Source organism: Actinia tenebrosa, unplaced genomic scaffold (genome assembly GCF_029948245.1).
Source record: "Actinia tenebrosa isolate PJP-AT-01 unplaced genomic scaffold, QUT_ActTen_1.0 PGA_scaffold12__29_contigs__length_12842862, whole genome shotgun sequence".
NCBI classification, from domain to species: domain Eukaryota; kingdom Metazoa; phylum Cnidaria; class Anthozoa; order Actiniaria; family Actiniidae; genus Actinia; species Actinia tenebrosa.
Window position 1 is genome coordinate 6,108,653 of NW_028292572.1, and position 13,512 is coordinate 6,122,164.

The 13,512-nt window shown below is 35.5% G+C and overlaps 1 protein-coding gene across 1 annotated transcript; it reads left to right on the plus strand.

Annotated features, from left to right (window-relative positions):
- Positions 1-5,916: 5,916 nt before the first annotated feature.
- LOC116299030 (uncharacterized) lies at positions 5,917-11,577 on the plus strand. Its single transcript, XM_031707653.2, has 6 exons — positions 5,917-5,995; positions 7,081-7,505; positions 8,226-9,420; positions 9,496-9,720; positions 10,253-10,435; positions 10,782-11,577. The coding sequence occupies exons 1-6, from the start codon at positions 5,917-5,919 to the stop codon at positions 10,943-10,945; spliced, it is 2,271 nt and encodes a 756-aa protein (XP_031563513.2). The 3' UTR covers positions 10,946-11,577.
- Positions 11,578-13,512: the final 1,935 nt, after the last annotated feature.

Here is a 13,512-nt window from a genome sequence, read left to right on the forward strand (position 1 = left end):
TTGTTTTCAATGTTGCGTGCAATGTTGCACCGTGTGTCAGCACCTTAAAATGCAATAAATAAGTACAATATTTGCAAATGATTTTTTTTCAAACAGAGACATTAAAAGTAATCTTATAAAGGAATTGTCGCAAAACCTGCTACGAGGGTTGACGCAGCTCACATATTTGTAAGTACAATACAATACTAAGATTTAAGATATTCACAGTTGAACCAAAATCCTACTTGATATCTTATGTCGATCTATTTGTATACTACACATTGCAATTAAATAAAACAAATATACGAATATATTGCTTTTAAGGATCGCTGGATCTAATCAATGTGTCAACAGTTTATATTTGTGAAGAATTCCTAAGAATCAGTAGCAAAAAAAGATAATAAAAAGATTGGACTATTTCATTAATGTATTGGCTGATTATCCAGATTATCATATGTAGCGTTCTGACAAGACTGACAATTTTTACTATGGTAAATTTCTCTCGCGCAGTTTGGCTTTACCATCAATAAGAGGACAGACAAATACGCTGACGTCAACGAAGGCGCTCTTTCCGTTCATACGGCTGTTTTGCTTACTAAAACCAGAAGATTTAATCGTTTATTACTGTTTTTATTGCTAAACGCTGTTCGAGACAACAGTTGTGACATGGGGAGCAGGTAATACCCTTCCCAGTAGACCGAGGCAGTTCAAATCGACCACGTGAGGCCAATATTGTACCACGTGGACAATTTTTTCACACCACGTGATCAAAATTCAGTCTCGGTCTATCGGGAAAAGTAGTAATAGATTACCGTAAAAAAAATTGTTCTCTGCGTTTACATACCCTGATTGACAGCAGTGTATTGCCCAATATCCATATCACGCTGTTGTCTCGATTAGCTCGACAACACTGGTAAATTTTTGTTGTTGTCTTTTTGTTAATTTGTTAAATTGAAAGTATCTCATCTATGTTTCAGTTCTTTTGGCCAAAACAAGCTACAGTATTTGCCTGATCAATTCTTTGAAGACAACATAAATATTGAATTATTGTAAGTACTTAATGCGACAGATAAAATATATGTTTATAAAATACAACAAACTGTCTAGTGGAAAGATTACTATTACTTTACATCTCCTCATTTAATTATTTACAGGAGCTTAGGGATGAATAATGTGTCTGCAATTGACCTCAAAGGAATGAAAAAAATATCAATTCTGTAAGAAGACCATTGTAGTATAATCATCATTATTATTATTATTCTGGAAATTATAAAGTGAAATTGCAAATAAGTAAAAAAAAATGTTAAAAAAAAAGCACATTAGGCAGGATATTTAGCAATGTCAACCACTCGTGCAGTTATTTTTGCTCCATGACTGTAAAATAAAAACTTTTCTGAGCAATCCTTTAGCAACAAACAGTCACGTGCTGATATATTACTTTGCTAACGAATCAATTCAGCCGAAGGTCCCTTGGGAAAGGCTCTGCTGGATGACAAACAAACTTTAAACTTCTTGGTATCTTGAAATCGAAAGTATCTTATAAGGAAAAAAGTATTTTTTTCAAACGGCTTTGGATACGACATAAGTAATCCAGCAAAAAAATCTAAAAATAAAGTAATTCCAAATTTTTTGCTATCCAGTAACAATCATGTGTCAATCTATTGAAAAGTACCATTCAAGTCCTTACAAGATTATTAATATTTTGAGCAATGTTTTTTATTTTTATTCTTATCAAAACAAATAATTCCCAATAACAATTTTAATACTATTTTGTTAATTTCATTAGGCATGGTCTTGAATTTAGGTGTATATGTATTTTATATATGATCTTTCCTAAATATCAACAGGATCGTTCACCAAAATGGCATAACATCAAAATCACTTACTCGCGCAGTCTTGAATAAGTTGACGCAGATAAACTCTCTGTAAGTGGATTTAAAATGTATTCCAAACGGTCAACTTTATGTTATAAGATTCACATATGAATCGCGAAAACCGATTTACGAAGTCAAAGAAATGCTTATATATGAAAGCATGGAACTTGAATTCTCAGGGAGCAATTTGCCAAACGTTTTACAAGACTTATAATTATTTTAGGCCTAGGGCAAACGTCGAACTTTCCATGCACCGAACTTAATTGCATCAAAGAATGCCGCCTCATTATCACATGATATCCATTGTTTTTAATGAGTTCGGTGCATGGAAAGTGGCCTTAGACCGGACGTTATCAAGGAATAGGCTCATTTGGTAACTGATGAAACTCATGGAACCGATGTTGAGGTTTTTCACTTTGGCGTCACTGTATTAAACAAAACGTTTTTCGTTTTATAAGAAAAACATATATACAGTAAAAATTGTGCACATAGATATTAGCAAACTTGTAAAGTTTCGTGAAGATTCTCCATATAATCCAGAGACTTTTTAAGTTTTTGAACTTACAATTTTTACAAAGAAATGTACATTGGCTGGCAAATTTTGACCACCATATTTCTTTGTAAAATTTCATGTTTAACAAATCATATCTCCAATGGCTTGCGTGCGATCTTCGCTAAACTTGCATGAAGACATGGAACAAGTGTTATCTAATTTCTTCCTTTCCTTCACATTTATATTTAGTTTTGCATCGTACAACAAACTTGAAGACATCTCAGACTATTCGTTTCTGAGAAGTTCTCATTTACTCTACCTGTGAGTAAACTGGAAACGTGATCAATTTTGATGATTATTTGTTACGACTAAAAGCGAACGATTAAATGGTTTTCTCATGCAATGTGGCTAATAGAGTTTGTAAAATGAAATAAACATCAAAATACTGATAACAGAGTGAATGGTTTGAACCCTGGAGAGTGTAGAAGTTAGTTGTGAAGTGTGATCGTCCGAGGGAGTATAGTCTTGAGAAAGATTGTTGCTGGGGGTGGGAGTGTAGTCTTGAGAAAGACTGTTGTTGGGGGTGACTAATGTTTCGACAACCGGAGAGGAAGTCATCTTCAGAGTCCAGTGAGAAAACGAAAGACAGTCGATGATATTTTTAAAATACTGATCAGCAAAAACTTTAAAGAAAATCGAATCGTCAATATTTTTTTGATTTTTTCCTTATTTCTTTTAACAAGTATGTTGAACAATAACAAAGTAAAGCGGATAACAAATCGAACATTTTATGGAGCCTCTCAACTAGAAATACTGTGAGTGATAGCGCGTACAGTTTCGTCCTCTGCTCTTATTACATTAAGATTACTTTACCTTGTGTTAAGCTAATAGTGAAAGTCTTTTCAATATAAACCAAAATACATTCTTTAATAAAATAATATAAATCCACATTAGGGTGGTACTTTGAAGTTTGCCGGGTTCCACAACCAGTCATCTCTATCAACTATGTCTCAAATAAGTGTAGTTTAATAACCCTGGGGGGGGGGGGGGGGGGGGTACTACCACCCCAACTTGGGTAGGGGTGTGCCGCCAGGATTTCAAAACCCTGACCCTATCCCAGACCTAAAATTTTGATTTTACATACCCTACCCCAGACTAAAACTAAAAATTGTACGCCCTATCCCAGACTAAATGACGGAAATGACGGTTATTCAATGGATTGCAATCAATATTTATTAACGTGTTTATAGTTTTTGTGCCGACAGAAAGCGTAGCCTATTCGCCAGACATAAATGATACCCTATCCCAGACAAAATGTCAAAAAATGATACCCTACCCCAGACCCAAACCCTATAGGGCGGCACGTACCCGTATAGCAAATATAGGGGAGTACCGGATCAAAACATATCTTTCTCACTCTTTTTCAATAATGCATTTCTTACAGATTTCTTTCAGATAATCCAATAGAATACATTGCCAAAAGAGCTTTCTTCACTAATTCAAACTTGAAAAACTTGTAAGAACTGAATTATTAACGTTAGTCCACTGGGACAGTTTGTTGAATTGTTTCAGTTCATAACGTAAATACATATTGGTTTTTGACATTTATTCAGGCACTTAGTGCAAACCAAGATCAAGAGCGTCAACATGGAGTGGTACCATTCATCTATCTACAGTATTGGAGCAGCTGTACATATGTAGGAAATTAAAACGAAATAGACCTTAGTTGTCTTGGTAAAATGTTTTTCCATTACAGACCACTTTTCTTTCCCCAAAGAATAATTTCCTTGTGTAACGGTTGCGCATAAGAAGACACATGAAGATAGATAACTCAAAAAAAAGGCACGTGTGATGTAATGGGGAAACATTGCAGCCTAACGAATAAGATCTATTCAATTAGTTTAATGTATTGAATTGTTGAATCCCCATTGCCCGGCATTATGGGCACACAAATGACCCCAAAATTGGCAATGTTGGGGTATTTTCAAAATTACAAGTCAGACCATCAACAATCTTGGCAAGAATATCAGGGTTGAGCTAGCAAAAAGGATTTGAAAACTGCATTGATGAAACTATAGAAGTTCATCCATCTTTTTGCATTCGTAACAACGTTGCACTAAAATTTGTACATGAACTACACTAGTAATGATCTAAAATCGTATTTTTTTTTTAGATTTTTGAATCATCAAGTCCAAACGCTATAATTAAGGAGAGAAAAAATGCAATACGTCATTATGCCGTCACATGAATTTTAAAATGCTTATATAAGTTTACCCAATAAGATTTTTGCAGATGTTTTTGCATAGCGACACTTGTTTAGGGCTAAATAACAATTATGGTCAGAGAAGTGACTCGTTCTACAACATTTACGAGAATTTATTTATTCAAGATGGCGTCCAATTTGGATGACGTCACAAAATGCTTTAATATTTAATAAATTTAGTTAGAAACGTCACAACGAGTTCCTTAAACATTGAACTGTTTTGCACAACACTCTCCATCTGATAAAGTGAAATGATAAAAACAGCGATCAACGATATGAAATTACCTTAATAAGAGATGCCGAATATGACGTCATAGAAACGTCATAACCCCTTGAAAATGAGATAATTTTTTAAACTCTCACTTCCCCGATATCCTTTGAAAATTTCAGTTTATTTGGACGTCAAATAATAAAATAAATAGGTATTCTTTATTTGGTGCCGTTTTCTCTAGCCGCGTATTTGGGGTCATTTGTGCCCAACGTGCTAGCTTCTCGCGCATGGTAACTCGGCTTTAAAGGCGACTTGTACACCAAGTGACAGAAAAAACCAGTGCTCCTGGGAACCAATTAGACACTGTTTAACAGCCATTAGTACTGTCTGCAACACTTCTCGGGCTGAAAATGACCCATGGTCGTTGTATAACTATTGATGTAATTTCTTAATGTGAAATTTTTTTTTCTTTATTTCTAAGATATTCAACCGAGGAACCACAAGAGTTCGAAATTCCCTCATCAGTCGAAAATATTTTCAGCACTACGGGATTCAGATGCAGAGAAAATAATGCATTTTCATACTGTGCACCGTGTTTGTTTGGTAGCTATATTTTCTTCGATGTTTCCATCAATAAATTCGGTTGCGTTGGTTGCCCTGCAGGTACAGTAAATGGATTATGTGTAACTGAAAATAGCGAGGAAATAGAAAACGCGCGCGCGTGCTGTGTGCAGTTATAAAGCACGCGGGGGTTGGGAGAACACGAGAGAAGTGTTAGGAGAAGCACGACGTGTAGAGAAGTGCTTCTCAACACTTCTCGAGTTTTCTGCCAATACCCAAGTGCTTTATAATTGCGAGCAGCACAGCGAACAAGTTTTTTAATTATTTTATAAAATACAAATTACAATAACCATTATTATGGATAGGAATCCCACCTCTTTTTGCTTTATAAAATTTCTACTTTTGCCCCATCGGCATCCCATAATGGCCGCCGTATCAGTGAAATGGTGTATTGATTGAGGATATATTTTCAGGTGGCTTCTATGAGGATTCACTTGCGTACTACGGTGAAAGAGCGCACGGTAATGGATGTAAGATGTGTGACAACGGTACGTTTGTGCACATAAAAACTGCACCAGGGAAACGAAAGGACGACTGCAGACCATGTCCCGAAGGTATCAATAACTAAATATGTTTATTCATTATAAGGTATAAGCTTAATTTGAACTTATCGAGATGCTAGAAGAGATAAACGTATTAATCATATCCTTTTTGTAATCACTACCAAATCCTGCTATCTGATTGGTTCATAGGAGTGCGATTAATTCCCAAATCGCATCCTTAGGAGCTCGTAATCGCATCCTAAAAAATTATTTTTTTGAAACAAAAAATAAAACAAAAAAATCAACAAAAAAAAAAAAATGTTTTAAGATGTTTTTTTTGTTCGCATTTAGTTCTTATACTACATTAAATTGATTATTCTGCACTCTTTATTGTGTCTTTTTCTTGTGTGTGATTACAAAAAGGATATGAACTTCGTGTCGTGCAATTTTGGTCTGAAATCAAACTTGCAATTACAAATCGCGCGTTTGATTTCAGACCAAATTGCACTCCACTCAGTTCAATTACCATTATTAATAATTTTAATAAGTGTATAATTTCAAACACTCCAGTATTAAATTTTCAGTTCTACAGTGTTAGCCTCGATTTCTCATGAAATTACTTTGAACATTCATGCATTCCAATAAAGGTCCGTGGAATTTCAATGCGTTTGTATTGTTGAAGTTGTACATTCTTTACTTTACCGTTGGTATTGTGAATATTTGGACACTGAAATGAGGCTAACCTCATATGAACGAGACCGTGATTAATAAACACAGCGGTATTTAGTTAATTCGAAAATAATTGGGATAGTACGCGCGTTACGATTGTTTGATGCATGAGGGTATCAAAACACGCTCGCATCATCCTTTACAAATACATTAGAATAATACGATATTTTTTTTCGTTTTTTGGCGTGTTTGTTATTTTATAAAACATCAAAAAACAGTTTTCCGTGTTTGATGCTTTGATCAAAACACTTGGGATGTTGGGAGAACACTCAAGAAGCTGGGAAGCACTCCACTACGCATCGTGGTTTCCTACACTCCTCTCGTGTTCTCTCAACATCCCGCGTGTTTTGATCAGAGTATCAAACACGAAAAACTGTTTTTGATCTGTTAAATCAAAAGATAATAGTGCGCAACACTTTTTGTTTTAGGTACGCAAAATAAATACTTTGCAGGTTTTAGAGCTTGCCAATGTCAAAACGGGTTTTATCGGCTCGATCGCTTCGAAAAGTGCTACTCTTGTCCTGACTCTGGTGTCATGTGTTTCAACGAATCAATGACTCTGAATCCTGGGTACTACTGGCAGTGGATTTCCCAGTCAGAGAAAGAGAACTATATCAACTTTACCAACAACCTGCAAATATTTGATGACAGTTATAACAGGGACCTTGTTACGTTTCGTGGATCTTTCCCAAAACATTACCAGTGTCCGAGGTTAGAGTCATGTCTGGGCGGCCTGGATGCTAGATGTGCCGAGGGTTACACGGGACCTCTGTGTGCAGTATGTGATAAAGGACACTACAACCTCGTGTCAACTTGTTTCAAATGTCCAAAACTTGGCTGGCTTATCTTCCAGGTATTAATATTACAGTGCGAGTACTCCAACCAAAGCCACTTCGACAAATATTCCACAAATTAGCCAATCAAAAGTAGGAATCTAAACACTAGAATTGCTACAAATCTGACAAATATCCATGGGTTTACACGGCTTAGAAGACTGCTGGCACCTTTATTGTCGAATATAAACGTGCTGTCGCATAGCAGCATAATGATAAGATCTAACAGTGTCAGCTTGATAATATTTTTGTCTGGAAGAAACAAAATGTAATCATAAAGACTGTGTTTATACGGTCTCTAATTTGCTTTCCTGTCGTATGTGAAGTCGTACATTACTATTTTTCTATATCTTTGGTGACACAAATCACGACTAGTTTGCGAAGAAAATAAATTACAAGCTCTTTTTCATCATTTAGTTTTACCAACCGGAACAACGGATGAATATTTAAATTCAAAATTTGCGGCTAATCTATTGTCTAAATACTAAAACACTATTGGATAATTTGTGGAAAATTTGTCGAGGTGGCTTTGGTTGGAGTAGTCGCACTGTAAATAATAGAGCTTTTGATTGGGAATTAATATCATGAGTAACATAACGATAATAAACATTCCGTGATAAATTTTCAAAAAAAAGCCGTCAAAATACAAGAAGCTTGGTGAGTAATGATTTAAAATCACTAGCTTGTTCTGTTCTACCATAGTTAATAGACATTAATAGTTATTAACTATGGTTCCACAGATCAGTGTCATCTCTTTGGTTGTCGTAGCTGTATTGTACGTGGTCATCAAAGTAAAGCGACAACAGATCCAGAGCAAGCGATCACTTGCCGATATCATTCTTGCTCGTCTCAAGATCATTATCTCATTCTATCAAATATTCTCTAGTACACTGGATGGATTTTCATATGTCCAGTGGCCAAGTGCCTTGACTAAGATAAGTGAATACGCCAAGTTTGTTCAGCTGAATGTTCTCCAAATTGCACCTCTACATTGTTTTAGCTCTCGCTTCAAGATGAATGCTTACGATCATCTTGTTACTGCATGCTCAACGACTGCAATGGTCATCCTGATAACTTTGGTCTACTATAACTTAAAGCATCTCTATATTCTTAAAACTACCAAGCGTTCAGGAAAATCTGCCATTTCCGCAGACCTTGAAGCCAGAAAAGAGGTCTGCTACCGGAATGTATTCCTGTTCATTTTTGTAACTTATCCACAGACCTGCTCAACGATCTTCTCAATGTTACCAGCAGCCTGCCACAAAATCTGCCAAGACAGCAGCCAGACGCAATGTACCTTCTACTTGAAGGCTGACTACTCCATTACTTGCTTTACCGATAAGTACAATCGGTACGTAATATTGACTTATGCTGCTCTAATCTACCCTTTTGCTGTTCCAATTCTGACAGTCGTTATTCTATGGAAATATTACTTTAAAAACGTACACAAGAAACTGGCTAACAAGCTTAATGGAGAAGAGATGGGCCAAAACAAGAACGATGTGCCATGCCGTAAACAGACCAGTCAACAAACAAACATCAGCCAGTGTACCAGCAACACAGCTCCAGATGTCTACAGTATTGAAAGGGAAACCGTTAGACAAATCGATGGCCTTCCAGAACAGCAAGAGTCCAACACAGACGAGATAAAGGAATCTGCTACACACGCAGATTCAGGACTTGATAGCAATTTAGGGATGGAAAGAACAATGGTGAAGAACAAACTTGGAGAAATAGACGGAAAAGGTTCGGACAGTACCATGATCACTATCCAACCAATCATAGCAGGAATGAGCTTCATATTCGAAAACTATGCTGAGAATTGCTGGTTCTGGGAAACCATTGAAATGATGAGGAAGCTGTTGCTGACTTCTTCTTTGGCACTGATTGGTGCTGAAGGAAGGATGTCTCTTGGAGTTGCTTCCATTCTGTCTGGTAAATATCTTGATATGTTTTTTGTAGTAGGACATACATGGTGTACTTACACTGTTTGAATATGATAATTCTCAGGTTGTTATGCTATACTCCATGCTCACTTTAAACCAATTCCTGATAAGTTCGAGCATGTTCTTCAGCTGACGGCACTTCTCGTTACCTTTGCCAACACGTGTATTGGAATGATGCTCAAGATAGACCAGGGTGCTTTGCTGGATGCTGATGCTAAGATCATGGATTCGTGGATTATGACGGTTCTGCTAGTGATGGCTAATGTCATGGTTACGGCCCTTGTTGTTGGTGAGTCTATGTACCCTAATAGTTAGAGCAAGAACCATTTGCAGGTTTTGTAAGAAAGCTGTATACAGCAAGATTGCAAAGGGTCACTAAGATCATCTTTTTTATGTAAACGTATGCAACTGCAATTCAAAACATTTTCGTCAGACCACAAGATAATTAGCAATTCCAAGGATGACGAAAATAAAAAAAGCTGGATCGAGTTGGCATTGCATTCCATAGTGAGAATGTCTTAGGGAACATATTTCAAAGAATGGCGTGTATTTCGTCCACAATGCAGTGGAATAACAAATCGATCCAAGTTACGTTTTCCCTTAACCTCTATTTGGCTTATGGCGCTGTGCACTATTTTTAACTTTTCCTTTATTGATGGAATGTAATAAGCGCATTAGATACGATTGGTTCATTAAGAGAAAGTACGTTTGCTTGAGAAACATAAATAAGCAGAAATTGCATCTCTTGATTTCCTTCAACCGCCTATCACAAATGGTGTGTTACTAATCATCTAGTTAATCTACCTTTCTTTAAAATTCAGTAAAATATGTGATGGTAGTTGGTAAGACTATCTATTCCGTTATCAAAAACCCTCGCTGCTCTCTCGCTTGCTGTCTGTCAGTTATTCTAACACTTGATGAAGTACAAAGTGAAGCAAGGAGTATGGAAAGTAACATTGGATTGGAGATGAAAACACAGCTTCAAACTGGCAATGAATTCCAAGGTATCGATAAATATACTATGTAATTTCTTGATGTGTGGAGTATCAATAAGGAAAAAGTAGTTGACGCACTGGAGTAGGGTAAGGCGAAATTTGAACTGCATCCGGTTTCTAAAAATAGCCAAAACGGGAATTTACATGACGCGCGCGATATTAAGAAGTTTCCCTTTCTTATTTATGCTCTCTAGGTAAAATTCGAAACCACGAATTATTTTGAAACACATCGATACCTCTAATTTTAACCATAATGTTGAACTTGCTGCTTGAATACATGTATATCGATCAAGGAGATATACTCGTTAAAGGCTATATTTTTTGGATGTTTAATAATATGTTCTTTCGCTTTCAGGACTGTCCTTGGAAGATGCTGCTGGTGATTATGGTTTGACTGGGATTGATATGGACCATGATAAAGATGAGGATGATAAACTTTACGATAGTGAAGATGTTGATTATGGTGGCGGTGAAGGAAATCTCAAAGATGCCTACGTTGGTATAAAAAAGAAGGACTGAGCAACGGTAAAAAAGATATCTATATTAAAAAATACAATGAGTTCCACCTGAAATATTTGGCTAAACATATGCTATATTGTAGAGTAATAGTTCGCGCTTATAATTTGATATGTTTGGAATTAAAAATAATGCAAGTAATAAAGTAATAAATAGCAAATTAAGACAAAAAGACGCTTTAACCGGCTAACATAATCCACGCATGATTATTTTGTTGTAGTATAATGGCAGTAACCTTATAAAGCTTATGTAATCACCTTGACATAAAGGAATGGTTGAAGTAATCTTTCGATCAGTAGCAACAAGTAATTAAAGCGAAAAGAACGTTGGTGTATGTAATCCACACAATAGAGTGTCTATCGTTAATGAGTGGGAAACATACGGTACTGATAATGACTTACGGCACGTACTAAGTCGTAGTGCATGCTGTAACATTGAAATGGCTTCCCATAAGAATGTTTATCGTATGAGTGGGAGACATACAGTACTGACTTATAGCACGTACACGGTACGACATGCTGTACCACTATTCTATTTAAGACATTAAATATAACTTTAAAATTCAAAGTTTCAAAACAGAACGTTTTCAAGAACTCTTTTATAATCCATTACGTCCATAGATTCAATATGTAAGTTACCCCTTGTTTTGTTATGTCTATATTTAATTTTTCTTTCCTTATTTATATTAGACACTTGGGTAATTCAGTCTTATGACTGCAAGGTAAATTTCTTAATAAACTATTTATCTATCTATCTACCTATCAAGTTTTATCCAATGTCAGTAATGAATAAGCCGTTCTTTTCCAGTCCATGCTTATCAAACCTCTTAGTGATCATTTGCGTCCTTTTATTTACCTGTAAATCAATTGTATCCTACCTGTAACTTTTTTTTTAAACCTGTAACTCAATTTTTTTAAATACTTTTCATTTTTCTCGAATTTTATTTATTGTTTGAAATCTTTTTTATTCTTTGATAGGAATTATCTGCTTCTGACATCCAATCTCTGAACACTACGTTCTGGTTGCTATATATTGACTCTTAGTTTCTTCTTTTGATGTCGAAGTTTACGTGCATTCCAAATTTACAATTAGTATTTTTGCTACAATTGTAACCATTGAGTGACCATTACAAACAACAGTATAGCTACGCCTCCCATTTGATTCAAAGTGCTTCATGAGAATCTCTCGTTCGTGATTCATATTTCTTGTCGTTACCTATCAACATCTTTATTTTGACTGTCCTTCAAAACAGAAAACTATAAAATTTTCTGTAGACTTGCTTAGATCCCTCGCTTTATTAAACCTTAACCAAATACATTTGTAACATCAAAAAGATATTTCTTAAACTTCTTAGCTCCCTTCAAAAGTATTGAATATTAACAAAAAATATTTTAAAAATACTTAAAGATTAGAAAAGTTAAGATATTAAACAATAGTGAAGCATCTTTAAAATGATACAATTGAAAACTGAAGTCAGTTTTCGTAAAGGTTTCGTAGAGGACAAAGACACGCTCGCGCGAAATCATTTAAAAACATTTTGTAAAAGTGATATAAAACGTCCGCTTGTGTCTATATACTGTGATCTCTTGCTCTACAGCTACCATCGACATCGTGTTTATATCACAGTATACAGACACGCGCGCCGTTTTATATTCCTAATATATATGTATATAAATTATCAAGTCTTTGATTAAGTGTTTTTAAACAATTTTTCTGTGAAGTAAAGGAGATTGTAGTTCCTTTTCTTTTCTTTTTTTTTTTTTTTTTTTTTTTTTTTTTTTTTTTTTTCTTTTTTCTTTTTTCTTTTTTCTTTTTTCTTTTTTCTTTTTTCTTTTTTCTTTTTTGCTGAAGAGCATTTTTAAAGGAGTTGGTTTGTCTGAGGTGTATATGAATTGATGAAAATTGTTTCAGTTGCTTGTCGGTCGCGCGAGGCTAACCGATATATTTCATCCTCCTACGAGATAAAAAGCACTTTCTGAATGGTAGGCATATGTACACCACAGTGTTAAAACTACCGTGTTTAGCAAGCAATAAAAAGCAAGCAAGAGGCTGTGTAACTGTACTTACGCACTTATGAAGGAAAACAAATTTATCGGCCAAAAAACAGGAAATCAAGTTCACCGACAGGAATTACTCCAGAGTAAACGCATCGTGACATGTTTGGGTATAGGGTACCAATATATGGCACATGAATTATAGTTTAATTTATACTGCAAAATAGAATACAGTGAACAAATTAATAAAATACCTCGGACATCCGTTACCGAGGCCCAACGAATTCAAGGTGACTCAATGGAGGGTTTATGCTATTGAGGTCAATTGAATCTTGCAGGCTGCGTAGCATATGTTGTGTGTATCAATTCATGCTTCAATTTAGAACAGAGTTTCTTTTTTTTTTTTTTTTTTTTTTTTTTTGACACGATATGTGTTTATTGCTTTGGCTTTTTAGGTTCTTCAATTGTACTTCTAAATATATGGGGTGTCATTCATGGTTTCCCCCTCAGACATTAGCGAGCCAAACCCCGTTGCAGCATTTTTGTTCTTGTTCCACAAGCAACTACACAGTATCT